This window comes from Plectropomus leopardus, chromosome 11 (assembly GCF_026936395.1).
Source record: "Plectropomus leopardus strain MGB_pleo_1.0 chromosome 11, ASM2693639v1, whole genome shotgun sequence".
Lineage (NCBI taxonomy): Eukaryota > Metazoa > Chordata > Actinopteri > Perciformes > Serranidae > Plectropomus > Plectropomus leopardus.
This window is the reverse complement of record NC_142186.1, coordinates 36550742-36578543: the sequence shown is the minus strand read 5'-3', so window position 1 is coordinate 36578543 and position 27802 is coordinate 36550742. Positions and strand designations below refer to the sequence as shown.

General features: G+C 38.1%; 2 protein-coding genes and 1 long non-coding RNA gene across 4 annotated transcripts; 2 read left to right on the top strand and 1 right to left on the bottom strand.

Annotated features, from left to right (window-relative positions):
• Positions 1 to 215: 215 nt before the first annotated feature.
• On the bottom strand, positions 216 to 24479 carry LOC121964163 (uncharacterized). Its single transcript, XR_015778024.1, has 9 exons — positions 24359 to 24479; positions 17607 to 17691; positions 14311 to 14392; positions 9032 to 9090; positions 3622 to 3729; positions 3481 to 3515; positions 2616 to 2716; positions 1392 to 1431; positions 216 to 386 (listed from the first exon to the last, which is right to left on the bottom strand). It is a non-coding gene; the product is annotated as an uncharacterized LOC121964163 (long non-coding RNA).
• On the top strand, positions 14458 to 22342 carry LOC121945694 (leukocyte antigen CD37-like). Its single transcript, XM_088084777.1, has 8 exons — positions 14458 to 14697; positions 15150 to 15228; positions 16119 to 16231; positions 17638 to 17712; positions 18836 to 18958; positions 19040 to 19237; positions 19992 to 20075; positions 21947 to 22342. Exons 1-8 carry the CDS (start codon positions 14632 to 14634, stop codon positions 22184 to 22186), a joined length of 978 nt encoding a protein of 325 aa, XP_087940903.1. The 5' UTR covers positions 14458 to 14631; the 3' UTR covers positions 22187 to 22342.
• On the top strand, positions 22704 to 27755 carry LOC148188345 (uncharacterized). 2 transcript variants are annotated; one of them, XM_088084778.1, is made up of 6 exons: positions 22704 to 23598; positions 24380 to 24682; positions 25284 to 25595; positions 25801 to 25914; positions 26549 to 26586; positions 27384 to 27755. In XM_088084778.1, the coding sequence occupies exons 1-6, from the start codon at positions 23559 to 23561 to the stop codon at positions 27447 to 27449; spliced, it is 873 nt and encodes a 290-aa protein (XP_087940904.1). In that variant the 5' UTR covers positions 22704 to 23558; the 3' UTR covers positions 27450 to 27755. The 2 variants fall into 2 exon arrangements, with proteins under 2 accessions (XP_087940904.1, XP_087940905.1); XM_088084779.1 differs by lacking the exon at positions 26549 to 26586.
• Positions 27756 to 27802: the final 47 nt, after the last annotated feature.

Below are 27802 nucleotides of genomic sequence, written 5' to 3'. Positions count from 1 at the left end.
GTGCGTGACGGCTGAGCTGTAACGTCAGGTGAGCTAAGAGACGATTAACACTTCCTTATCCTCATCGATAATAAAAATATGATGAAGCTTAAAGCTGATGTATCTCTTTCTGTCCCTGAAGGTGATTATCGGTGATTATTGATCAGTCCAGCAGAGAGTCCAAAAATAATCCACTGATCAGTTAGTGTCGATCAATCAATAATCAGCAGACTGACTGTGAGAAGTCATTTATTACAATATAAAAACATCAATCTGAAAGTGGTTAATGTGTCGTCATGGTAACACCGTCTGATCGGAAATCAGACGCTCTGAAGGTTAGCGGGCAGGAAGTGACGTCAACAAGTTAGTGATGATCCTCAGTCTGTCATCAGTTATTGATCTGCAGCCTGCAAAAGGACAAGAGACAGGAGGAAACACAGGAGGAGGAGACACAGGAGGAGAGACAGAAGGAGGAGACAGGAGGAGGAGAAACAGAAGGATAAGACACAGGAGGAGGAGCCACAGGAGGAGGAGACACAGGAGGAGGAGCCACAGGAGGAGGAGACACAGGAGGAGGAGACACAGGAGGAGAGATAGGAGGTTAGTGATCATGTTTCACTTTTAACTTCAAATTCAGCTTTAATTTCCATGATAACAAAGAAACCTTTTTTTCTGATTGTTTTGGGTAATTTTTTTCTTTTAATTTGATAGGACAGAGTCAGACAGGAAGTGATGTCAGAGATGCAGCAGGTTCCTGATGTTTGACTGAAAAGGTCAAAATAAACTAACTAACTAATACAAAAAAAAAATCACAAAAATACCCTCACAACTGCTTTATGTTTGATCACATTTTGATTTTTTAATAATAATGATAATAATAATAATAATAATAATAATAATAAATAATTAAAATCCTATAAACTGAAACATGATAATGAAACAATGAATCCTGACAGTTGTTGTGTAGATAAAGTAAAATGTTTGAACATGGAATTATTATGTATTATACAAAAGAATTACTAAAGTACTATAATTATTTTAATGTAAAAAAAACCCCATTTATTTTATTTTTAAAATTATTTTTATTAAGTACATTTAATATAATTTTGACACTTAAGTACAATGAATATCAGATACTTTCAGACTTTCACACATGTCATGTTCTAAATTTAAATCTAAATTTTTTCTTTTTTATTGACTTTCAGGCGCTTCATCCGCCACTGATGTTAACGGACTCATGAGAAAAAACGGCGTTTCTTCAGATGTTGGAGGTAACGCTCGCTGAGGAGTTGAGATACAGAAGGTCGTTTGTGTGGTGAAGTGTTTCCTGTCAGAGTCTCTTTAACTGTGTCAGTGAAGCAAACACATAAAACTGTATAATAAAGCACATAAAGATAAACAGCTGCTCTCACCTTTCACCTGGAGGTCGAAGGTCAAACTCCCGATGAGTCTCTGCACAGGAGAAAAACACTTTTACTCTTTAGGACTCATCTGGGTGGAGGACTGAACATAAATCACAGATAAAGCTCTCTGCAGTCGACATGGAAACATTAAATCTCATATTTCAGACACTAAATGTGAGTCAAACCATCATTTATTCTTTTACTGCAGCGCTCTGGACTCAGTCAGCGGGCTCAAAGGGCCAACAACATGTGGTAGCAATAAATATGCTCAATAAAAACAAATAATTAGCACCAATCGCTGTCAAAAGTTAAAAAATGGCAATAAAATCAGTTAAAATTGGTGAAAAAGATTAAATAACAAACAAATCTGCAACTACTGAAAAATAACAGTAAAAATAAAGACAAAACAAATGATAAAAAACAGTCACGTTTGTGAATGAACCAAAGCGGGAGCACTGTACAGTTACTTACAACAACAGCAACAACAACAACAACAACAACAACAACAACAACAACAGCAACAACAACAACAACAACAGCAACAACAACAACAACAACAGCAACAACAACAACAACAGCAACAACAACAACAACAACAACAACAACAACAACAACAACAACAACAGCAACAACAACAGCAACAACAACAACAACAACAACAGCAACAACAACAACAACAACAGCAACAACAACAACAACAACAACAACAACAACAACAACAACAACAACAACAACAACAACAACAGCAACAACAACAACAACAACAACAACAACAACAACAACAACAACAACAGCAACAACAACAACAACAACAGCAACAACAACAACAACAACAACAACAACAACAACAACAACAGCAACAACAACAGCAACAACAACAACAATAATAATAACAGGACTCATAAAGCGTTTTTCTTGGTACTCTCAGACGATCAAAAGGTTAAAAATATTACACTCTGGAACCTGGTTTCAGAAGTTTGCATTTTCAGGCCCCCATAATGCCGTTGTCGTGTGAACGAACTGCCAAACCGCAACAAAAGTTTATCGTTTCATGCAAGAGGCGTTGCCATGTGAACGACCCCTCGATCGCTTTTCTTTTTAATAACTGTAACACTCCTATAATACTCATATATTACTGTAAACAGCTGTAAAATTAATAATTTAAGGTGCTCTCGACACTTTGAGGCTGATTTATTATCTTGCAGACTCAGAATGAATTTGATTGGCTCTCACCTGTCTGCAGGTGGTCTTTGGCTCCGTCCTCATCAGCTCCAGATCTGTTGGACGGCCAATCCCAGCAGGAGAACCGGGCCGCACCCGCCGACCCACGAGGCCTGAGCGGGGTCACAGAGGTCACAGTCTCACATAAAAAAAACAACTGTCCACATACTTTTGGCCTTGTGGAGACAAAGCTGCGTTCAAGTTCACGGTAAAACAGAGACCCGTCAGTGTTGGAGTAAATCACATTTTTTCCGACTGACGTCTTTTTATTTTGTGATTGATGTTGCCGATGGACTTTCTGTCCCCCCTCGGGCGTCTGCGGACGTGAACAGTGCTCGCTTTATTTCGCCGAGGACAGCGAGCGCTGCCGTGACCAATCAGACGCGTCATGAGCAGATTGATGAGGATTCGTGATGAAGTCAAAGGTCACAGATTTCTTCTCTTTGATTAAAGGACGACTTTATTCTTTCTTCTGATCTGCAGAATGTCTCCGCTGTCGTTTCACAGTGAAACTTCACTTTGAACAGTATTTTTATACAACAGCGTTTACTTTTACTGCAGTAAAGGATCTGAGCCCAAAATGTTTAAGTATCTTTGTCGAACTTTAAAGTTATTTAACGTCCTCGTCCACTGTTTGATAGAGTACATTTTGAGTAACTCTGTCTTAATGAAAAACATGTTGAACTTAATGATTAAACCTGATTAAACAATTTCTACCAACTTTACACAAAAAATAAATAACATAAAATAAAAATAATAAAGGTCAGAGAATTTTCTCATATGGCCTTTTACGGTGTCGGTTTGAAGCAAATATAATGTAACTGAAACTGAAAACATGTGAACTGGTCCAATAATAAAACATTTGAACATTTCTCACCTTGTTGTGGACTTCAGCTGGATAAAACCCCGTCACTGCAACACACAAGTACTGCCGTTAGTACCACACGTACTGCGATTATACTACTGTCTGTACTCACAGTGCTACAGTTACTGCACAGTGTTGGTCCTCCTCTCTCACCGTAGAAATAGTCGAAGGTGGCGGTGTAGTCGTAGTCTGGTGTCGCCGTCTCTGTTCGGTAGTCGTAGTCGGCGGTGGTTATTTCTTCTTCGTGGCCTCCTGTGCTTCCTGCGGCGGGAAATAAAGAAGAATATCGAAAATATCAAAATCGCCTCTGAAAACGCTTCATCTTACTTTATTTATAAGTTTTTATAGACACTACAGGAAAAACGGTGATATTTCAGGAATAAAGCTGTAATATGATTAAAATCAATTATTATTATTATAAACGAGAGTTTTACACAGAAATAAAATTAAGAGATAATAAAATCACTTTAAAAAATGGATCAAATTGATAATGTAAAATGTTAAATACTTTTGCTTTTCATACTTTAAATACTATATTACTTTGAATGAAGAAAAATGTTTGAGTTTTTCTTCCAGCACGTGTGAAAAGTTTCATTTCAAATCCTGAACTGTAAAATAAAAAACGGAAGAATAAACATTTAAATTAAACTATGAAATAGACAATAGAAATATGTAATATAAAAATGCACATCTATTTTTGTGTTTTTTAAACGATCCTACAGACGTCTGACACTCTGATATTTATTATGTTATTTCACGTTGACGCCTTGAATGAGTCCGCAGCAGAGAGCGTGACGGTGACGGCAGATAAAATCTCAGCAGGTTCACCTGTTACCAAACAAAACAAAAAAAGCAAAGACAGATAATCAGTGACGCTAATCTTCACCATCATCATCATCGGCTTTAATAACCCGCAGCAGCATATTTGATGATTGAACGCTTCCTGTCAGTTGTGTGACACAAATCTGGCTTCAGCTCTCACCTGTGAACACAAACACCTGGAGCTGTTTCTGACTCTGAGCTACAGAAAGTCAGGACGGAAACAGACGGGCGGAAACCTGTCGAGACTCGCCTGCAGTCTGAACTCAGGGACTCTGAGCAAAGAGCGCTGTCTGAATCAGCAGCACAAAGACTAAAATCGGTCCTGCTTTACTTTCTAAACACTAAAATATATATTGTTTTCTCTTTTCACAACACACAGATTCGTTCCTCACACTGTGTCCTCGGACCTCTCCGTTTGTCCGTGTAAACTACAACCATGTTAAACCTCTGAATATTTGGCAAAATTGGAACTATTGTAAACATTCAGCAGTTTTATGATTTATATATCAGCAGGTTCACTGTAAAATAAATGAATAATTAGCAGCACAGCAGATCAACAGAGTTTTAAAATGGACACAAGCAGTAATGTCATTAATTCAGTGTCTGAACAAACGTCTCCACTTCTGTTCCTGAGATACGACACTGAAACGGCCAGAAACGTGTTTTTGCAGAACATGTGATATCACACCAAAGCTGACCTTTGGGACATAAAAATTCATCACCTCGTCACCATATTCTGTTTGACATTTGTGTGAAATTTTGTCAAAAGATAACCAATGAATTATTAATTTTTTTATTATTTTTAAGGTCACAATAATCTTGATTTTTCATCAAAATCTAATCAGTTCATTGTTGAGTCTAAGTGGACGTTTGGGCCAAATCTATGAAAGTCCTCGAGGCCTCACTGAGATATTGCATTTAAGAGAATAAGACAGACACAACAAAATCGAATCAGTCCAACTGGACGTTTACAAAAGTTTGTGACCTAAATCTAAAAAAAGTGTAAATAGGTTTAAAGTTAAACTGTGCGACTTCAAACTTTATGTTTCAGATAAAAGAGAAAAAAGTCGAAAAAGAGAAGTGTCTGGCCTCTGTGTCCAACGTCTTCCAGTCTGAGGTAAAGATGTTGAAATCTCTTGTTTTGTTATTGTGTGGGACAGAGACTGACAGAGACGTGTGAGTGTTTCCGTGAATCATTAATGCTGAACTGCAGAGCTCAGTCAGGAACACGGAGACTCTTGTTTCAGCAGGTTTTTGTCTCTGTGATGTTTGGATATTTTGGTCACAGACTGAAGAAAAACAAGGAAGAAGAGTGACAGCGTATCCTGTCAGAGCTCATTCAACCGATAAAGTTTCACAATCAAACACAGAAAGAATCTGCAGAGGCAAAACAAACACGACTTCAGTTTCACATTTTTGTTACTGAGACTTTGTTACTGATTTGATCACAAAAAGTCTTTGTGCAAAACTAGGCTAACGGTTTTCCCCTTCTTTTAGTTTTCATGTTAAGCTAGGCTAACAGTTTGCTTGTTTCAGTCTTTGTGCTAAGCTAGGCTAACAGTTTCCTCTTGTTTCCAGTCTTTGTGCTAAGCTAGGCTAACAGTTTGCTTGTTTCAGTCTTTGTGCTAAGCTAGGCTAACAGTTTGCTTGTTTCAGTCTTTGTTCTAAGTTAGGGTAACAGTTTGCTTGTTTCAGTCTTTGTGCTAAGCTAGGCTAACAGTTTGCTTGTTTCAGTCTTTGTGCTAAGCTAGGCTAACAGTTTGCTTGTTTCCAGTCTTTGTGCTAAGCTAGGCTAACAGTTTCCTCTTGTTTCCAGTCTTTGTGCTAAGCTAGGCTAACAGTTTCCTCTTGTTTCCAGTCTTTGTGCTAAGCTAGGCTAACAGTTTGCTTGTTTCAGTCTTTGTGCTAAGTTAGGGTAACAGTTTGCCTGTTTCAGTCTTTGTGCTAAGCTAGGCTAACAGTTTCCTCTTGTTTCCAGTCTTTGTGCTAAGCTAGGCTAACAGTTTCCTCTTGTTTCCAGTCTTTGTGCTAAGCTAGGCTAACAGTTTCCTCTTGTTTCCAGTCTTTGTGCTAAGCTAGGCTAACAGTTTGCTTGTTTCCAGTCTTTTTTTTCAGCGAGTTGAATGAAGATGGTTTGTTTCAGAGTCAACATGTGATGTCTGTCTTTGTTCCTCTTGTTTGATTCATGTCACCAGCACAAAGCATCAATAAACCACAATGACAAAATGTTCAACAACTTCATCTTTCATTTCTGCTTCTACTTCTGTTCTGAGGAGAATGAACTTCAAATAAACGTGAAGAAAAGAAGTTTTCACTCTTACGGCCTGAAGGGAAATAAATCGTTTGTACGGCAGAAAAAAAGCCCTGACTGATGGATTGTTTCTATCCGCACGTTGATTTGACATAAATGAGCTGAAACGATCCCGTCTGTCTGAAATGTGACGGAAGTCGTTAATAATGTTCTTTTATTTCAGTCTGTCAATAGAAAATCAAGAAAAAGATGAATCGGGTGCATTTACATTTATTTCAATGTGGATTCATGTACACTGTCCCTTTTTCTAAATAAATAAATTACAAATCTCTAGAACCTCTTTGCTGTCCTACAACCTTCTCAAGGGACCTTTAACCTCTTCTTGATGACCATCTCTAGAACTTCCTCACTGCCCTCTAGAACCCAATTCAAGACACCTTCAAACGCCTAAAGGGCCTTTAAAACCTTTATGATGACCACAAAATCTCCTAAAATATCCGTAGAACCTCTTAACGGACCTGTAAAACCTTTACGATGATCCTTCGAACCACCTAAGAGATCTCTAGAACCCACTCAAGGGACTTTTAAAAGCTTCTTTACTACAACCACCTAAATCATCTCTAAAGCCTTGTCACTGACCCAGAACCCTCTCAAGGAACTTTTAAAACCTCCATAATGATCACTACAACCACCTAAAACATCTCAAGAACCCCCTCAAAGACCTAGAACCTTCTCACGGGACCTTTAAAACCTTTTTGACGAAAACACCAACCACCGAAAACATCTCTGGACCCTCTCCACTGACCTAGAACCCTCTCAAGAAATGTTAAAAATCTTTATCAAAACATCTTTAGAACCTCCTCAGTGACCTTTAGACTTCTCTTGTGTATCCCTAGAGCCCCCTAAGGGACCTTGAAAACCTTATTAATGACCACTAGAACCTAACACATCTCTAAAATTTCCTAACTGGCCTGTAGATCCCTTTTAGGGATCCCTAGAAACTCTGAAAGGACCTTTAAACCTCCCTGATGTCCATTTAACCCCCCTAAAACATCTCTAGAGCCTGTTCACTGATCTGGAACCCTCTCAACGGACCTTCTAAACCCTTTTAAGGATCCCTAGAAATCACTAGAGACCTTTAAAACGTTTTTGATGACCATTTGATACATCTGGTATCCTCGCCCTCTCAAGATATCTTTTAAATCTTTCTGATGATCACTAGAACCTCCTAAAAAATCTCTAGAACCTCCCCACAGATCTAAAACCCTCTCATGGGACTTTGTAACTTTGTAATGACCACTAGAACCCCATCAAACATCTCGAGAACCCCGTCACAGACCCTCAACTCTTTCAAAACCTTAAAACCTTCACAGGGATCACTACAACCACCTACAACATCTCTAGAACCTTTTTAATAGCCTCTAGAACCCACCAATTGACTTTAGCTTCTTGATGACCACACGAATCACCTAAAGCATCTTAAGAACCTTGTCATGGATGAAGAACCATCTAAACAAAAACTTAAAGGCTTCTTGATGACCATTAGAACCCCCTAAGAGATCTTTAGCATCCTCACTGGCCTACAACCGCGTCAGTGGACTTTTAAAAGCTTCTTATGACAACTACAACCACGTAAAACATTTCTATAAACCTCCTCACTGATCTGAAACCCTCTCCAGAGACATTTAAAACATTCATGATGATCACTAGAACCACCTAAAACATCTCTAGAACCTCTTCGCTGACATCTAGAACCCTCTAATGAGACTTTAAAACCTCTTAATGACCACTAGAACCATATGAATCATCTCTAGAACCTCTTCTCTGACCAAGAACCCTTCGCAGGAACCTTTGAAACCTTTTTGCTTATCACCAGTAAAACCCAAAAAATCTCTCGAACCTCTTTACTGACAGCTAGAACCCTCTTATGGGACTTTAAAACCTTCGTAACGTCCACTAGAACCATCTGAAACATTTCTAGAACCTCTTTTCTAACCAAGAACCCTCCGCAGGGACCTTTAAAACAATCATGATGATCACTAGAACAACCTAAAACATCTTAAGCACCTCTTCACTGACAGCTAGAACCCTCTAATAGAACCTTTTAAAGCTCATTGAACCACCTGAAACATCTCAAGCATCTTCACTGAACTAGAACTCTGAAGGGATCATTAAATCTCAGACCGCTGTGTCGTTTTCTGTTTCAGAGAAAAGATGAGTTTGTTATTTAAAGTTGTTGAAAATATCCTTTTATTAAGCTTCTGAGTTACAAAACTAAAGTAAGGAGTGATGTAACGCAGTACTTTTACTGCTGTGTGTAGTTAGTAAAGTGATATAATAACTTTATCGGTGAGGAATGTGATTACAGTGACACTGGTGATGGCCTGATAACCAGATGTAGTCAGAGTAAATGACTGTAATGTAACTAAAGTAAGACCGGGTCCAGGAAACCCAGGATCAATGACCGTGATCAGGTGTGAGGTGACTCACCACAGCAGGACGACATCATCACAGCGAGCCAGAGACACAGAGACAGCATCACGTTCATCCTGGACGAGAGACACAACCTGACTGAGACAGAGACAGACAGCAGTGGGTGTGTCCTCACACACACTGCCGCCCACTTAGATTAACCCTTTAACAAACTGAACCTCATGTTGTTCGGATTTATTCAAACTTATGTGAGAGGAGAGAACCCAGAACCAGGACCAGAACCCAGAACCAGAACCCAGAACCAGAACCAGAACCCAGAACCAGAACCAGAACCCAGAACTTGTGTTTAAAAAGAAAAATAAAGTCAGTGTTACCATCAAATACTTCAATGAAGAAATGCAATAAACATAAATATAACAAATATACAATTTTATAAAATGGAAATATAAAAACATGCACGTATATCTTTATACAGATTTGTACACACACACACACACACACACACACATGCATTATTACAAACATATATACACATGAAAAATACACCCCCACACACAGACACAGACACAGACACAGACACACACACACACACACACAAATACATATACTGAACACATTTACAGTATACATAAACAGAGTTCTTCACAAATCATTTGGTGTTTTAAACATGGAGGAGAACGCTGTCTAACCCTGACCAAGTTCATCCACCTAAAGAACCCAAAGATATCCTACAGAACCCCTAGAACCTTCTCAGTGAAGGATATCTGGAGCCTCTAGAACAAGAGAACATGTGGAGTTTAAAGGGTTAAAAGAAACTATCATGAAGAAAGTGAAACTTCAACAGGACAAATCCTGACATGCCAACTGTGTGTGTGTGTGTGTGTGTGTTTCCTTTTTACTGACGGCAGTGAAACCGAAGACGTTTGAGTTACAGCCAGACTACCACCAGCACGACTGCGACACGTGTGTCGTCTGTACTTTCTTTAATCAAAATGTCAATGTGTTAAAAATTAAATGCATCATAAATACACACACACACACATATTTTGATGTACTGTATGAAAAAATACACCAAATGTTGGTGTAAACAGTTTGTCCTGATGGTCACAACCTCCCAACTTTTTATCAGTTTATTTTAGCTTTTAATAACCTTTTAAATAAGTCAAGGTTTTATACTTCAGAAAGTTCCCCTTTTTGCCCTGAGCTTTGTCTGCAGGATGCATTCACCAATCAGAGGGCTCGGTTCAGCCAAAGCCAAAATACTTATTATTCCTTATTGTTATTATTATTCTGATTATGTTTTATTTTCTGCTTAAATATCAAATGTTGATTGTCATTTCATAGACTGAATCACTGTGATGGCGCTCTAACAACAGCAGTCATTTCTGGATTCACAGCTGGCATTTGAGCTGTGGAGATATGTGAAAATCAGCAAACATGTTTGTACCTGTTATCATTCTCAGCCGCAACTGTAGCATTTAAAGATATATAAACATGCTGGGCAGACCGATCCCACGTCTCTGTTGTGTTTATTTCATCTTGTTGCTTTGCTGTGGTGTTTGATAAATCTAACAGTACATCAGCTATGCAAGGTAAAATGTATTTAAACTGCCTAAAAAAAAATCTATATCAGTGTAATGTTTTGCTTTAATTGAATATTTTCTCTGCTTTACTTTACAAGCTCACCAACAGAGGTGGTAGACCAGAAACTTCAGTGTCTGCGAGGCTAAAAACATGACGTCAGTGAGGCACGTCGGGGCTTCAGGACACTTGATTACTTCAGATGAGCAGTATGGAAACAGTTTGTGTTTTTATTTTGTGTTTGTTAATGTTTAATCCTGGTTTCTATTTGCTTCAGTTGTTTGGGAGATGAGTGCAAAGCCTTTTCCCCATGAACCTCCAGCAGTGTTTTGCAGATTTTAAAACTTAACCCGACTTTCCATCAGTATGAAGGCCAGAAGATAATGATTGAATTTTCATTTTGGGTGAACTATTCCTTTAATGTAATGTTTTCCCAGCACCGTTTGTTTGTTATGGACGTGGCGTGTGGGCTCTGGACCCAGAAGTTATTGAAAATAAACAGAGTGCGCTTACATGTACATGAACAACGTGTTAATGCGCTAATCCCAGCTCTATCATATTTGGGATGTTGTGAAATTTGGTTATTCATTCTTCATCTTCTTCATTATTCATTCTCTGTATCCACTGGTTTCTTTAAGTGTACTCCAAGGATCCTACAGCTTAAGGCAAATGCAATTTAATACTTTTAAATACTTTTTAATGCCACTCAGGATGAAATTTAAGACTAATTTTACAATAAAATCTGTAAAATAAAATAAAAAAAACAGAACAAAAAAACAAAAGCAACAAACCATGAACCTTTTTTTTTAAGCATAGATTTAAGAAGATTTTCCCCCAAGTGTTTATTGTATCCTAAAACATTACATTTTTGATCCACCTGAAAAGTTAGATCTGGAATTTTGTGAAATACCTATCATTTATTGGTGATTTTTATAACTGATTTTGTGTGTCTGCCTCTGTTCGTGGAGTTATTCCACTGCGTTAATAACCATCATGAAGAGTTTAAGAAAAAGGATTGGTTACTACAGTTTTTTTTTGTTTTTTTTAATAGATGTTTCCAATTATTTTAAGACTTTACAAAGCAATGTCAGAAAAAAAGCAATTCAAAAAATCCTACTTTCAATGTCTTTGCATTTCAAGACTTTTGAAAGATCGATTTAAGACATTTTAATACCAATTAAGGCCTTATTTTAAGATAAATGAATTCAATGGATTTTAAGGGTTTTCGGGATCTGCGGGACCCCGGTGCACTGGTTTGAACACTGGGGTTTGTCATTAATGGAATATGGTGTTTACATGCTCAAACATATATAAAACCTGATCATAAACAGGTTTTCCAGTGTAAACACACTCATGGTGATTCAGTCTATTTGATTTACTGTATGTGGTTTTACATGTAAAGCAGGAGCAACTGTCGCTAAGGAAACAACATACAGGGATCCAGTCAGGGGTCAGCCTGACAGGTCAGACTGAGGGTTTAACTGCCAGCAGGACATTAACAGAGATTTAGACTCCCACTGTTCCCAGTGACAACTCCCAGCATGCCACAGGGCAGCGCGGGGGCACACAGAGGGGGTATGATGGATTGACCTGCCTGTCAGGAATTCCTCCTGCTGAGAAACTGTGTGTGTGTGTGTGTGTGTGTGTGTGTGTGTGTGAGAGAGACTCAGGTTTCTTTGCACACACACTATATATTTAAACTATTATATGATATTTAACATTTAACATTCATGCAGTTCAAAGCAGAGAGGCCGAACACAACAAGACAAACACAGCAACAAGGTACGAGACTAAAACACTGCGTTCATCTTAAATAAGGTAAATTAACCCTTTGAAACCTGAAGCGAAATCACTTTTCACAGGTATTCAGACCTTTGAACTCTGAGAAAATTGTTGCTGCTCCTTTAAATACATGCGAAGAAAGCAGCTCGCAACTTTACAATAAATTATTCACCAATTGCAAGAAATTAGTAGATTTACAGAGTTAGTTTTTTTTTTCAGATGTTCAAAGAAAATATTTTACAAAAACTTTGTAATGAAAACTATGTTTATAATTGTTATAATTACATATTTAAAATTGGGTTACAGAATTCTTATAGTTTTTATGCACTTTTTAAAAACTATCTGTTTTTTATTTTTGTTTTTTTTTAAGTTTATTTTTTTTAAAAGTAATTTTCAGGCACATTTTTTTTGTGCTTTTTACGAAGTTTTTTCTAACTTTTGGGTAATTTCGTCTTTCATTGCTGATTGAAATCAGGACAAGTTGCTTAGGTTTCAAAGGGTTAATATATTTCCAACATTTATAACATTCATTTTCTATGATCGTTTAACCCTTTAAATTATTTGTTTACCAGGTTTTAAGTTTTTTAAAGTTTTTTTTCCTTTTAAGGAAAAACGCGGCCAAAGACAAACACACAACAGCGTACAGGAGTGAAGCACTCAGGTCACCTAAAATAAGAGGTCATCGATGTTCTGACAAATACTATTCCAGGGACCCTTGAATTTTCTCAAGGACCTTCCTTGAGGCACTGAACTGCTAACAGAGACTGAATTATCAGTCCAGGCGCTACGGTTACGACTGTAGCAGATGCCTGACAGCCAATCAGAGAGCACGATTTTCTTTCGTCAGTCTGTGTAAATCTCACTGACTGATGATGTCACAAAGTCACGGGCGACGTGATGATGTCACAAAGTCACGGGCGACGTGATGATGTCACAATGTTAAACCAGAAATCAGCTCAACATGAACAAAACAGGACGAAGGGTTGCTAGGGTAACCAGGACAGACGTCTGAAGCTGATTGGCCATGTGCCGAGCAGTAAAAGCTGCTGATGAAGGTGTGTGGGAACGAGGTCGGGCTGTGACCTTTGACCTCTGTGAGACTGTAAGAGACTCACTGTGAATCTGAAAGATTACACGACTGTTTGTGTTTCTCATTAACGGCAGCAGAGGGTCCCAACCTGAGGTCTGAGGACCCTCCAGGGACCTGCAGCAAATACGCTGAAGCATGCAAACCAGCGATACTCAACTTAAGGCCCGCAGACCAAGTCTAATCCATGAAAGGGTGCCGGGTGGCCCCCCAACCTTTCTCTAATTCACAATAAAAATAATGTGATTCACACGGAAAATTGTTTTTGTACTTTTAGTATCCATAAGATGCCAGAGTGCATAAAACAACCTCAAATACTTGCTTACTACTAGCTTGATACTAGCTTGCCAATGAAGGATCCCCATTCTTTTTTTGAGAATTAAGTCATAATATTATGAGAATAAACTTGTATATTATTAGAATAAAGTTGTAGTTTTGTGAGAAAAACAGTCGTAATTTCAAAAGAAATAAGTCATAATTTTCCAAGAAAGAAGTTGTAATTTTACAAGAATAAAGTTGTATTTTTTTTTTTTTAAAAAAGGGGATATTATGTTACGGAAATAAACATATTGCCAGCAAAGTCTAAAAAGGACGAGCGCACAGGCAGCCTCCTTAGCAACCACCATCCCAAGTATCATGCGGTTGGTCGACTGTATGTGGCTGATAACATTATGGCTTTATTTTCAGAAAATTACAACCTTTTTGTCCTGTGAAACTATGACTTTGTTCTCACAATATTACTACTTTTTCCTCATAATATTCTGACTTTTTTCTCAAAATTACGACTTAATTCTCTCAATACTGATGTCTTCTTTAACATGGCCCTAATCCTCTGCCATAACTGCGCCTGAATCCATCTGTAGACAATCTCAGCAGCTTCACTGACCTGAAGTTTTGGTCAAAGTCATAAACATTTCCGGCCCGTTGATCTTCGCTCTGTGTCTTTCTTCCTGGTTTGGTTTCGCCTGCTGAGAGTCAAAGGACAAAAGGGTCAGTTTAATGTTTAGAGACTATAAGGAAGTGGACTCTGAGCTAAAAAGGTGTCGCTGCAGCTGAACAACAGACAGAGGCTGAAACGTTCTGCTGGAGAATGCGACTGAAGAACCTGCTGTGGTTCTACAGAACCTGAACTAGAACCTGAACCCTCTGTGGTTTCTCAGAACCTGAACCTCTGAGTCTGCTGGTCGTGGTCTCTGAGGGAGGAGAGATGAGGCTGGAGGTGAAGATCGCGCTGCTGGAGTTCGGCTTCAAGTTCTGCACCTTTCATTTCCTGGTGAGGACCCTCTGAATTTCAGTGATACATGTGATAAAATCAATCACTGCATTGATTATACACACATATCGACTTTATGATCAGCTCTCCTCTGAGAGAGAACCGTCAGAGTCGGGCTGATCATTTAAACATAATGACGTTACGTTTGTTACCAGCTGAATGAAGTATTGTTTCTCGGCAGGAAAACCCGACCGAACAAAACATGTTAGACAGAAATGATGATATGAAAAATCTGAATCTAATCGTCAAACAAGCTGCCGACAGAACAAAAAACAAAATGATGAAAACTAATTTTTATTTATTATTGGAGTCGTCAGACGATAAAACTAGAAAACTTCTTGTTTATCCTTCGGTCAGAGTCACGCGTCTCTAAAATCTGTAAATCCACCTCGTCATAGAAATATCAAAAACATGTTGTGTTCAGTGATGTGACCTTTGACCTCTGTCTGCAGCTCACAGGTGTGGGTTTATGTATCCTCGGAGTCCTGATGGTGTTCGTCAAAGTCACCCTCCTGCACGTCCTCCCGTCAGGTAAAGCTGCCGGAGCGCACAGTTAAAGGATCAGTTCGGCCAGTCGCAGCAGCCCCACGCGTTTCTCAGACTTTAGGACGTTTCTTGAATTTCAGATATTTCTAGGAATTTAGGATTTTAGCACGTTTCTCGGATTCAATGACATTTCTTAACACGTTTCTAGAAATTCAGGAAGTTTCTTGGATTTTATGACTTTTAAGATTTTTTGCACATGTTTAGGATTTGAACAGGTTTCTTAGACTTAAGGACATTTCTAGCATTTTAGGACATTTCTGGGATTTAACACGTTTCTAGAATTTTAGAATGTTTCTAGTATTTTAGGACAGCGCTGGGATTTCTGGACATTACTCGGACTTTAGGACATTTTTAGGAACCTAGGACGTTTCTTGGATTTTAGAACATTTTTACGTTTTTAACAAGTTTCTGGGAATTTAGGACATTTCTAGGATTTTAGGATGTTTCTATGATTTTTGCTCCTTTTTTTGATTTTAGGACATTTGGGTCTTAGCTAGGACCTGTTGGGACGTGTGTGTGTGTGTGTGGGGGGGTGAATGAACAAGCTCTATTTTGATGCTGTTTTAATGCACTTTGGCACCCGATGAATACTAAAAGTACAAAAACATTTCACAGCGTGAGTCACTTTTTGAAAAAAATTGTGAAGTAGAAAAGGGTTCGGGGCCACCCGGCACCCTGTCAGGGGCCAGATTTGGCCCTGCGGCTGTAAGCTGAGAATCACTGGGTTAAGCACGCTGAATTACAAAGCTGACTGCAAGTTCAACAGTTTAGTACCAGAGACTTTACTGCTACAAACAAAAAGTAATGTCGATTTAGAACAAGATAATCAATATTATGAATTCAATTTCTGTGTGTGTGTGTGTGTGTGTGTACAGAGGAGTGGCAGATGGTGGGGGTGGGGCTTGTGCTGATAAGTGGACTGGTGGTCATGCTCAGCATAGTTGGATGTATCGGAGCTGAAAAGGGGAAGCGAGTCCTGCTGCTGGTGGTGAGTTTCACCTGTAACCTCTGATTTAACCTCTGATTTAACCTCTGATTTAACCTCTGATTTAACCTCTGATGTAACCTCTGATGTAACCTCTGATTTAACCTCTGATTTAACCTCTGATGTAACCTCTGATGTAACCTCTGATTTAACCTCTGATGTAACCTCTGTTCTGTGATCACTTTAAACACTCTTTAAGCAGCACTTTGGCGCCCGCTGATGATCTGTGAGTGCAACGCCACTGTCGCAAAACGCACATCTACCAACTCGTTCTCATCTCGTCACATGGTGACCTTCTGAGTCTACTCGTGACCTTTAGGTATCCGTCTGCAGCAGCTGCTTCTGCTCATGGTTTACCGTGATGTCGACAAATGCACATGGTGGGATGAAGCAGCACCGTCCTCAAATATACAACAGCACAGATTTCACCATGCTTAGGATGGATGGTTATATAATAATTCTTATTATTATTATTACTAATACTATTGTTACCTTATTATTATTGATATTATAGTTTTCTTGGCATTTTTCTCTATTTTTTAAATTATTATTATTATTATTATTATTATTAATATTATTATTATCATTATTATTATTAATAATAATAATAATGATGATGATGATGATGATGATGATGAGGAGGAGGAAAAAAATAATATAATATCAAGATATTTTTATATGATATGATATATATATATATTATTATATGAATGATGATGTTACATATACAACTGAAACTTGAAACTTGAAACTGGACTAACATGAGAGACGTTTTAGTGCAACTTTTTTATCATAACTTGGAATATCACGTTTATTTGCGACGTTTCCGTAATAGACCTTCATCGGGCAAATAATTTATGCCAAAACAGAAGCCGTCTAAAGAGGAGATTAGCTGTAAGTCAGCAACCAATCACACTCCCCGAGTGCAACAATCCACCCATTAACTAGTTGACACACTGCAACATATAAAACAGAGCTGAAAAATCCCACTGTGTGTGTGATAACAAACGTAAATGTACCCCCAAAAATGCTTCCAGTGAATGGATACCTGGAGGTTAAACCACATTCACAAAAATATATATAGAAAGCTAAAAAAGTACATTCTCAAAGGCGCAGGTTGCATTAATAAATGAGCCAGTACGGATACATTTACACGTGTATGTCCGGGAGTGAGGCTGCTGCTGCCTTCAGGTCACGTGGGTTCATCTTAATGATCACTTTATGACATCTACGTCATAATTACTCCTGTGACAGTTACCGGAAACCAAACTAACTCTGACGCCAGCCAAAGTTGCACATAAAAACTCATCATGTCATAAAACTAGATGTAACAGATATGTTGTTTTATTGACCATAAAGAGTCATTTTTAACACTCACGCTGTGACTGAACTGTGCTCGTCCTCCTCAGTTTCTGGGCTTCATCATCATCGTGTTCCTGGGTCAGCTCTTCATCACGCTGCTGCTGCTCATAAGCAGAGAAAAGGTAATCAGGGCTTTTATTTTGGTGGGCAGAGAAACCTTCATAAAGACAACGTGAGCGGCTCTGGGAGATCATGTTAGTGGTTAAATTATTTAAATCTTTTTTTTAGTAACTTTTACAAAGCAAACAACTAAATAAATAACTCTTTGAAACCTGGAGCCTTTCACAAGTTTTTAAACCTTTGAAGTCTGAGAAAAAATGATTTGATTTCTTTCAAAAACATGAAAAAAAAGGCAATGAACATCTCAATAAGAAATGTTCCACAAATTGCAAGAAATTAATAGATTAAAAAAATATTTTTAAAAAGCTAGGGAAAATGTCCAGGGGAATTAGAGAAAACAGCTAGGAAAAAATAGATTGATGATTATCATAATTACATATTTAAATAATATTACAAATTTTTTATTATTATTATTCTACTTTTTAAGCACTTTTCCCAGGTCATTTTTTAACAAACAAACAAGCAAACAAACAAATAGAAATGAGAAGAAATAGAAATTCAAATAAGTCCATATAATTTTGTAACATGATTTAAATATGCAATTATTATCATTGTTTCATGAACATTTTTCCTTAAAAAAAGAATTCTTAATCTATTAATTTCTTGCTTTTTTTAAAAAAAATATAGCCATTTTTCTTAGGTATCAAAGGTTTAATTTATATTATAATAAGCAGAGTAACTGATTATAAAAATATTTTTAGATGCAGCACTTAAATACAACCACAACTCCAAAAATGTTGGGACGCTTTTTGACCAATTTACAATCGACTTCAGTAAAGAGGAAAGAGAAGATATTCAAAGTTTAACCGATAAACTATCGTGTTTTTGGTTTTGTTTTGTCTTCTCTTTTTCTCTCTTTTTAACGACAGACGGTAGACTGATCTGGCCATTTCTTGACAACAAAGCTCATTCAACATTTTCGGATATAAATCACGTTTTTAAGTTTTTAAAAAATCACCTTTTCTTTTGACAACACTCAGGATGCATTTGGAAACTGAGGTCGTAACTGTTGAATTTTTATAAAAATAAAATGATAGTTTGCAATAAAGAATAGATAACACAAACTGCAGCTGGACGGTTTCTCTAATAAATGATGTAAATCATGTGATGTAAACGTGTGACCAGATCGGGCAGACTCTGGATCAGTCCACGGATCAGATCATCCGTCAGTACGGAGACGGCAGCGGTAACAACAGACTGATGGACAGCGACAGTCAGGACAGACTGATGGACAAAATACAGACATACGTGAGTCAGTCCTGCGTTTCTGGTTCGGTTCTGCTGACTGAATAACGTTGATAACGTGAACGTTTGTTTTTCGGTCGACAGGACGAGTGCTGTGGTCGGACGGGGCCTGCTGATTGGCTCAAGAACTCTTACATCCGGACTCTGAACTTGACGGAGCCAGACGTACTTCCTTGTTCCTGTTTCAGATCGTTTAAACGCAGCGGGAACTCGCCCTGGTGCTCCGAGCTGCAGAACTTCACCGCCCCGCTGTACGGCCGAGCAAACGGCACGTTTGAGGAGGTACTCGCCTCTACTGGCAGTTTTTTTAACGCATTTCTATCTCCTGAAACACGGCAGCAGGAAGTAAAAGACTCGTCTTGGGGCCGTTGTCAGCTGCGACGGCGCCGGGACGCAGCCTGGTGGAGATTTTTTTAATTAATTTATACATTAGTTTAATGCTTTTATATGTTATGTAAGAAATACGGCTGTCACATCATTTTTTAAATCGCAAGTAATCGCAGAACTTTAATAGTTAATCCCGCTTTTTAAATCACTTTTTAAGTCAGTTTTTTTGCATTTCAGAGCAGCTTTGTTGACAAGGTGAAGCAGTTCTTACCAGATTATCTTGATTTTAAATCAAATGATGGTGAAAAACTGCACGGGACGAGCGTAAAGAGGGCCCGTCTGTGAAAGGGCGACTCCTGAGACCAGCTAAACCCGTTTTCAGTCAGATATCTGCCGCTGTGAAACGGCCATGCCATTTTTCCATCGCCAAAATTTGGCCTAACTTTAGTGGCTATTATGGCCGATCCTGAGATGCATGATGGCGTGAACAGTACCACCAGATTCCTCTGGTGACACTTTTATTTTCACTTCAGCATTAAAGCCACTGAAAGACAAGAATGTTGGTGCAAATAAACGCAATTATGGACCGTAATCGCTCCACGATTAACGCTTTAACACGGACAGCACTAGTAAATAACAATAATTACTATTATCAATAATCAGAATTGAAACGTAAATTTTAATGGAAGTTGTTTGTGTTTTTTTTCAGGGCTGCAAAACCAAAATCAATGATTGGCTGCAGAAAAACACTCTGTTCATCGTCAGCATGGACGTCAGCGGCCTGTTAATCGAGGTAATAAAATCAATAGAAAAGACACATTTTAATGACTGCATGATGTTTCTTTCTTCCTTTTTTCTTTTAACCCTTTAAAACCTCAGCAAGTTGTTTTATTTCTTTTAAAAACCTAGAGAGGAAGCAACAAGCCACTTAACAAGACATGGCCCCCAAAAAATTGTAAAAAAGTTCAACAAAAATGACCTGAAGATAAAAAAAAAAAGCCCAAAACAAATCAGAACGTGGCCTGAAAAGGTCCTGAAAATAACGAGGAAATATGTATTTATTTTATTTATTAAAAAAATATAAAATTATTGTTAAAAATATAGTTTTATAAAAAAAAAGTTAAAATAAAAAAGTAATTAATTCATAATATAAGAATTCATTTTCTGGATTTTGTTTTTGTGTTAATTTTCTCTGAATTTTTTTCTCTCTCGCTCTCTTCATGTTCAGGTTTTTTTTTCTTTCCACCTTTTATTCATTTTAAATTTTATTGCTGTTGACGGGACATTTCTCGCCGAGTCATTGCTTTTTTTCCTCCATGTTTTCAAAATGAATCCGTTTGTTCAGTTTTCAAAGGCGTTAAAAAGCCGTCTGATCGCAGCACAAGAAAGCTGACGAGGCTCTGGGTTTCAGAGGGTTAATCGCTGCACTGTAGTGAGCTCAGCGGCCTCTGGGGGGCACTATGAGGACGAGATTTAGAGGCATCGAGCGGATTACACTTTTCAACCAGCTGAAACTTTTCCCCGAATTATCTGCAGAGGTCTCTCCCTCCAAAACTTTCCCCGACCTTTACGAAATTCTTTTTTTTTCTGCTTTTTCCGAATGTTTTATCATATCATATTTTTATTCTTCTTACTTTTGAAATTATTTTCAATACTTCAATACTTTTTTAATTCTGCCCCTTATAACTGTTTTTTCAAACTGTTATTTATGTTATTTAATCTTTAATTTTTTTAATTTTATTTAATTTTATTTTTTTAATGAGCTTTTAAACCACATAAACTTAGTCTCAGAGGTCTTTTTAACTGAAATCGGTTATTTTGGGGAGAGACTTTCACATTTTGTTCTGGGATATAAAATATGTCAGTAAATACTTCACAGTTAACTGCGAAGCTTTTATGTGTCTTAAAAATGCGGCTAAATGAGACGACTGAGGGTTAACAGGCCCTTAACAAGGGTTAACTCGCAGATGTTAAATAATGCGACCGTGGTGTAGTTTGTCTTTAGCCTAAAGTTAGTTTTTTGACCACAGCCGATTACATTTAGGCTTCAAAAATCAAAATAGTGGGTTCGCCTGATGCTAATGCGTCAGTATCTTGAACATTTGTACAAGTTAAAATTATAAGTCATTTTTTAAACAGTTTTAAAAGAATTACATTACGATTAGTCCTCAGTCCTGCTACATTTTTCGTGGTTGAAGGATGAGTTGAGTCTCTGAAGCTGCTCTGCAGCCACAGATCTTATATTCTGCAAAAATGCAGAATCCAATGGAAAAATCCCGCAGGCTTTTTGACGAGGCAACCATGGTGACGTTAGCTTCTGCCTGAAAAACCTCATCCCAGGCGCTCTATGATCGACATTCATAAAACAGAAACAGCGAACGCACACATTTACAAGTCAATATGGGAATGTCTCGAGCTCGTGTTTGGTTTGTCCGCTCTGGGCTGCTGTAGAAACATGATGGCGCAACATGGCGATTTCTGCAGACGAGGACCTGCTCGCTATGCAGATATAGAAACGTCTCATTGTAAGGACACGAAAACACAACGATTCTGATTTTCAGGTGATTATACACGAAAGAAAAAAAGACTAATGATCCTCCTAAATCCCACACCGGAGCTTTCACGCGCTCACACCTGCCCAACACGTTGTCCGTCTCTCTGCAGGTGGTCGTGATCATCATCACGGTGTACCTGTACCGTTTTCTTGGCGTGGATCCGGCTCTGGAAAAAGATGACGATTTTGTGGATGAGCCCGAAATCGCCATGGAGTACGGAGAGTTTAACAACGCCTTCACGGGCGACGATGGTTACATAGACCCCGACCACCCGGCGCATCACTATGACGACCCACAGTCTGGAGTCCCCATCCACATGACTTATCACCATGACAACCAGAACTACTAAATGTACTTTTATCAGCAGGACTCAAACTAAAACGCTGATGTTTTGTAATTAACGCTTATTTTATACAGAAACATTCATAATCTAATTAAATGTATATTAGTATTCAGTGTTTCCTCTTCAATCTGATGAAAACTTTAATAAAAAAAATGAGCAAAATGGCATGATTTCTTTCAAAAACATGGGGAGAAGGCAACGAGCCATCAACCCAAAAAACAGCAGGAAATTAGAAAATTACCTGATTTTACTGATTTTAATTACCTTAAAATGAACTCTGCCTTTACCAGCTGCAGCCTTTCAGTGATCAATGCATTAACGCATCAATAATAATAATAATAATAATAATAATAATAATAATAAAATAATAATAATAATAATATACATTATTGTGCATAAGGAGTACTTTTACTTTTAGTATTCTGTGTTTTGATGGTAAAACTTTTGTACTTTTAATTGATGAAGATTGCGGATGCAGACGGGCTGCCATCTGTCATTTTCACTTCAGCTTTCATGTTTTAAAATTCCTTTCAAATAATGTGAAAAAAAATATTGGACCAACTTTATTTTTATGAGTAATTAACCTAAAACACGCGTTTATAAATATGGTAATTAAAGAGGAATTACATTAAACATTGTGTGCTCATAATTATGGTGATTAAATATTTTTTCACCATAATCATGAACCCTCATTTTTAACTTGATTTGTCATAAAAATTACGTTTTTCAGCATTATTTAAAAGATATTTTAAAGTGTTATATACTGCTACCATAATTACAAACACACGTTTTTAAGTTTATTACTAGTAAAAAATTAAATTAGTCCAACAATTTTTTTTCACATTTAGAAGGAATTTCAATTATATACTGTTACCATAATTATAAACACACATTTTTAAGTTGATTCCTCTTACAAATTAAGTTTTTCACATTATTTAAAAGACATTTGAAGTGTTTTAAAGCACAATATACACCCTAATAATGAACAAAACTGTTTCCTCATTAAATTATGTTATTACAAATAATTTTTTCACATTATTTTAAAGGATTTTTTAATGAAACATTTGTTCTTGAAACTGTTTAAACTGGATCCTGAACTCGACACTGAGGCATGTAAACTGGAATTATTTTTGATTTACAGTGTTGGCAAAGACCATCAAACATCTTCTCTAATAATTTGTTTCCATGTGTACTTATACTTTACTTTTATTGTGGTTGTGAGGACATATTTTTGTTCTGCAGTTTCATCACTTTTTTGACCTGATGTGTGGTGATGTCACTTCCTGTTGCCGTGTTTCTGGAGGCGGTGAAGCTGCGGTGACCTTTATAATGTGATGACACACGTTTTCCTCCATCACGTCGACCGCTCGTCCTCAGCATGAAGCTGCTTCCTCTGATCTGTCTCAACACGCTCTGTGGTAAGATGCTGCCTGCATTTGTTCATTATTTCATATGATCATAAAAAAATGACATTACTGCATTTTTGATAAAAGACTTAATCAGGTCTGTTAAAAACACTTTGCATAACCTGTAGTAGAGGATGTTTCTGTACGTCTGCTGTTTTGACACTGCTGTGTAGGATTAATAATGTTTTTCTTTAGAAAAAAGAAAGAAAAGTTCTTAAAAAATTCTAAAAATTATTATATTTTGGAAATTGTAAATATTTAATTAAAAAAAACTGATTTGACTTAAATGCTTTCTAAGTACTCAAAGACACGTTACATTATATGAAAAAACTAAATAAATACAAATACAAAATAAAAAATACAAACCACTGAGAGACGCTTACCTGAAACAGAGGAACAAATACAAATAATTTAAAAAAAAAAACTGAATAAAAAAACAGTTAATAAAGGATGCGACAGGTGAGATTTGGGGTCCGGTATTATGGGCTTTTTCAGAAATGTGGGTTTTGAGTTGATAAATAATTGAAAAATACAGTTTTCCTCTTGACATTTTTCTTGTTTTTTTTTCAAAATAATTTTCTAAATCTCCAAATGTTTTGATTTTTAAAAAACATTTCTTACAAAGTTGCTCTTTACTTTTTCTCTTATGTTTTTGAAAGAAATCGCACCAGTAAGTTTCAGAGGTTTAAATACTTGCCAAAGGCGTCTGAAAGCAGCACAAGAAAAGTGATGTTGCTGCAGGTTTTAAAGGGTTAACCCTGCTGTCACTAACCTTCAGTGTGTGTGTTTGCAGCCACAGCCGGGGCCCTGCTGGTCCAGTCCCCCCCCTCTGTGTCAGCGACCCCGGGGTCAAAGGTCAGCCTCAGCTGTGACATCAGTCAGATGGGCAGGCAGTGCTCTCACGTGGTTTGGCTGCACGTCGGGCAGGTGGGCGGGCTCAGAGTGAGCGGTCAGATGGCGTCTGCGGCTCGGACCGGGACTCTGTGTCTGCTGGAGATCTCCAGCGCCGCCCCGCAGGACACCGGCAGGTACTACTGCGTCTACATCAACGGGCCCATGCTGGTGATCGGGGACGGGGCCACGGTGACGGTCACAGGTGAGAAAACGTGCTGATGGTTCGAGCCTGAATATGTGAAGTTTGTCTGTGCTGTAAAAACATCAGTTACTGTAGTTTGTCAGCAGGTGGCGCTGCAGCAGAAGAAAGAATATTTGAGCTACCAGGCTGCAGACCACAGCTGAAGACCAACAATTTGATATGATTTGATCAATTTTAAACATGTTAAAAAAGGAAATAGAGAAATTTTTATACAAAAGCAAACAGGCAAAAAATAAATAAAAATACGTATTTACAGACAAAAAACATAAAGTGAAAGAAACAGGGTATACACATGTTATCCATCATGTATTAAATAAATTAAAGATGGCTCTTTCTGGCTCAGGTTTTTTTTTGTTTTGTCTTTAGACAGTTGCATACAGTGCATAAAACTAAACGCTGCTTCTGCATGTTAAGTCTGACATGTCAGAACTTGACTGAGATTTCTTCAGACTCAGATTAATCCAGCGATTGTCGTCTGTTTATCTGAGTAAACTCCCTCCAAACGTTTTCTGTTGTTACTAAAAGGGAGAATGAAAGAACGGTGACAGCAGGTTTCTTGTTGTTTTGACGCTAAATAAAGTTCCTGTGTTTATGTCATTAGAGTCGGGGCTCCACAGTCCCGTGGTCGACCTCCTGGTTCCTTCAGACAGCGTGGACTCCCCCCTCCGCCCCGTCCCGTTGATCTGTCTGGCGTCTGGACTGGAGGACACCGGTCGGGTCACAGTGGACTGGGAGGTGGACTGGGAAGGGGACGGGGCTGAGCTCGGTCCCAGAATCCGCCCTCACGGAGAGGCGGGCATCATCAGCGTACAGGTTGACGTTCCTGTGGAGACGTGGACGCGCGGCGCCGAGGCGTCCTGCGTGTTGACCGACGGAGAGCTGCAGATCAGGAAGACTGTCAGCAGCAGGACAGGTGGGCTCACCTGAGGGCTCTGATGATCTCTTCTACAGATGAAACAATAAAAACCAAACCATTTGAAAACAAATTCACAGGTTTCACCGGCTGAACTCCCAGAGTGCACCAGGACTTCAGTCGAAGGCGGAGTTCAGGAGATCATCAAAAACTATCAAAATGTTTTCATCCTCTGAGTAAATCTGGTATCTGTGTTTGTGTGCAGGAAAGTCCACTGGCTGTTTGCCTCTGATCTCCGCGGTGGGCGCTCTGTGTGTCGTCCTGCTTGTTGTCACGGCGACGCTCAGCTTCCTGTTGTCACGCCGACAGAGAGGACTCGGTGAGTACAGCAGCAAGTTAGGACTGCCAAATAATTGATTCATTTTTTCATATTTTAATTCTATTATTTTGCATTTTAAAAGAGTTTTGAAGTATCGAAGTATCTGTTGTATGAACAGTACTGACAAGGTGAAGCAATTCTTACCAAATTGTCTTGTTTTTAATCAAATGACTGCATAAAACTGCATGGTGCGAGCATAAAGTGGGCAAATCTGTAAAGGGATAATCGTGGGTTCCCACAGAGCACATTTTCATTCAGATATCTTGAGGTCAGAGGTCAAAGTACCCGTGTGAAATGGCCGTGCCGTTTCTTCATCGCCAAAATGTTGCTTATCTTTAGCGTTACTAACTCTGCTTACTGAGAAACTAACATAACATGGTTGGTACAGCTGGATTCCTCCGGTCCTCTAGTTTCATGTGAAACCACTGTCATCAGCGTCGTCTCAAACTCAGCCTCTTAAAGACAGAAATGTCGGCCGGCAATTAACGAAAAAAAAAAAGAGAAAATCCAACACAAAACAAAACACTGCAAAAAAACAAACAACAACAACAACAAACATTATGTACGGACTTTAATTACATTGTGATTAAAGGGTTAATGCTGATGGCCCTCATAATATTTCATTTTTTCACAGAGAGAAAATCAGACGGGCAGCCAGCCGTCGGTGAAGAGGTGACAGAATTTACTGGATTCAGTTTCTTTTTCACTTTCTGTGTTTCTCTGCTGTTTGTGATGTAACATCAGGACAGAAAAACTGCGTCTACGCAGAACAATACGAGAACAGATTTTAAACAAAACGGGCCGACAGCGGATCCCTGTGGAGCTCCGAATGAGGCGCCGACTGTGTGATTAACCCTTTGAAACCTGAGCAAATTGGCTTAGGTTCTCTCAAAAACCTAGAGAGAAGGCAACGAGCAATTTAACAAGAAATGGCCCCAAAAAAATTGTACGAAATTAGTAAAAAGAAGAAAAATACTGAAAAGTAATTAAAAAAAAGAAAAAAAAAGTGCAAAAAAAAAAAAGATTCAGAGAATTATGGTTTTCTGCACATTTTTCTCTTTTTGATATTTATCAATCTCTCCCTGCTGATATTCAGATCATTTCCTTCACCTGTTACTATCTTTTATTTGTTTCTGGTTTTGGGTTTTTTCTGCAATTTTTGAGACATTTCATGATAAATTATTCATTACATTTTTTTTTAAAGGAAATCAAACCAGTTTTGTCAAGTTTCAGAGGACGTTGATCCAGGTGTTAAAGGGTGAACTGATGCAGAGAGATTCTCTGTGGAACCTACAAACACAAGACTTATCGTACCTGTGATGATGACGATGACGATGACGATGACGATGACGACGATGATGATGATGATGATGATGATGACGATGACGATGATGACGATGATGATGATGATGGTGATGATGATGATGATGGTGATGATGATGATGGTGATGATGATGCTTTCTCCGCAGGCCTCAGCAGATCTTCATTATGCGGCTCTGAGATTTGAAACTTCAGGCAGAAGAAACATCAGCTGACACTTCAGTTCTTCTGTGTGGAGACGTAGAAGATTATTTTTTAAAAAGTTAAAGGAAATGTCCAGTAAACTATATTCATGGTTATCATAATTATTAAACAGTATTATCATTTTTAAGCATTTTTTACACATCATTTGTCACTTTGTATTTTCTTGGTTATACTTTGTCACATTTTTGGTAATCTTTGCACCCTCACAGATTCCTCTCTAACCTCTCATTTTCTTCTTTTTGTTGCTCATTACCTTCTTCCCGTGTTTTTGAAAATAAGAAAATAAAGCCTCAGGTTTTAATGGGTTAAATAAATAATTTTATTGTATTTGCTGAGCAACAGTTTTGTGTCAAAGGAATTCAAA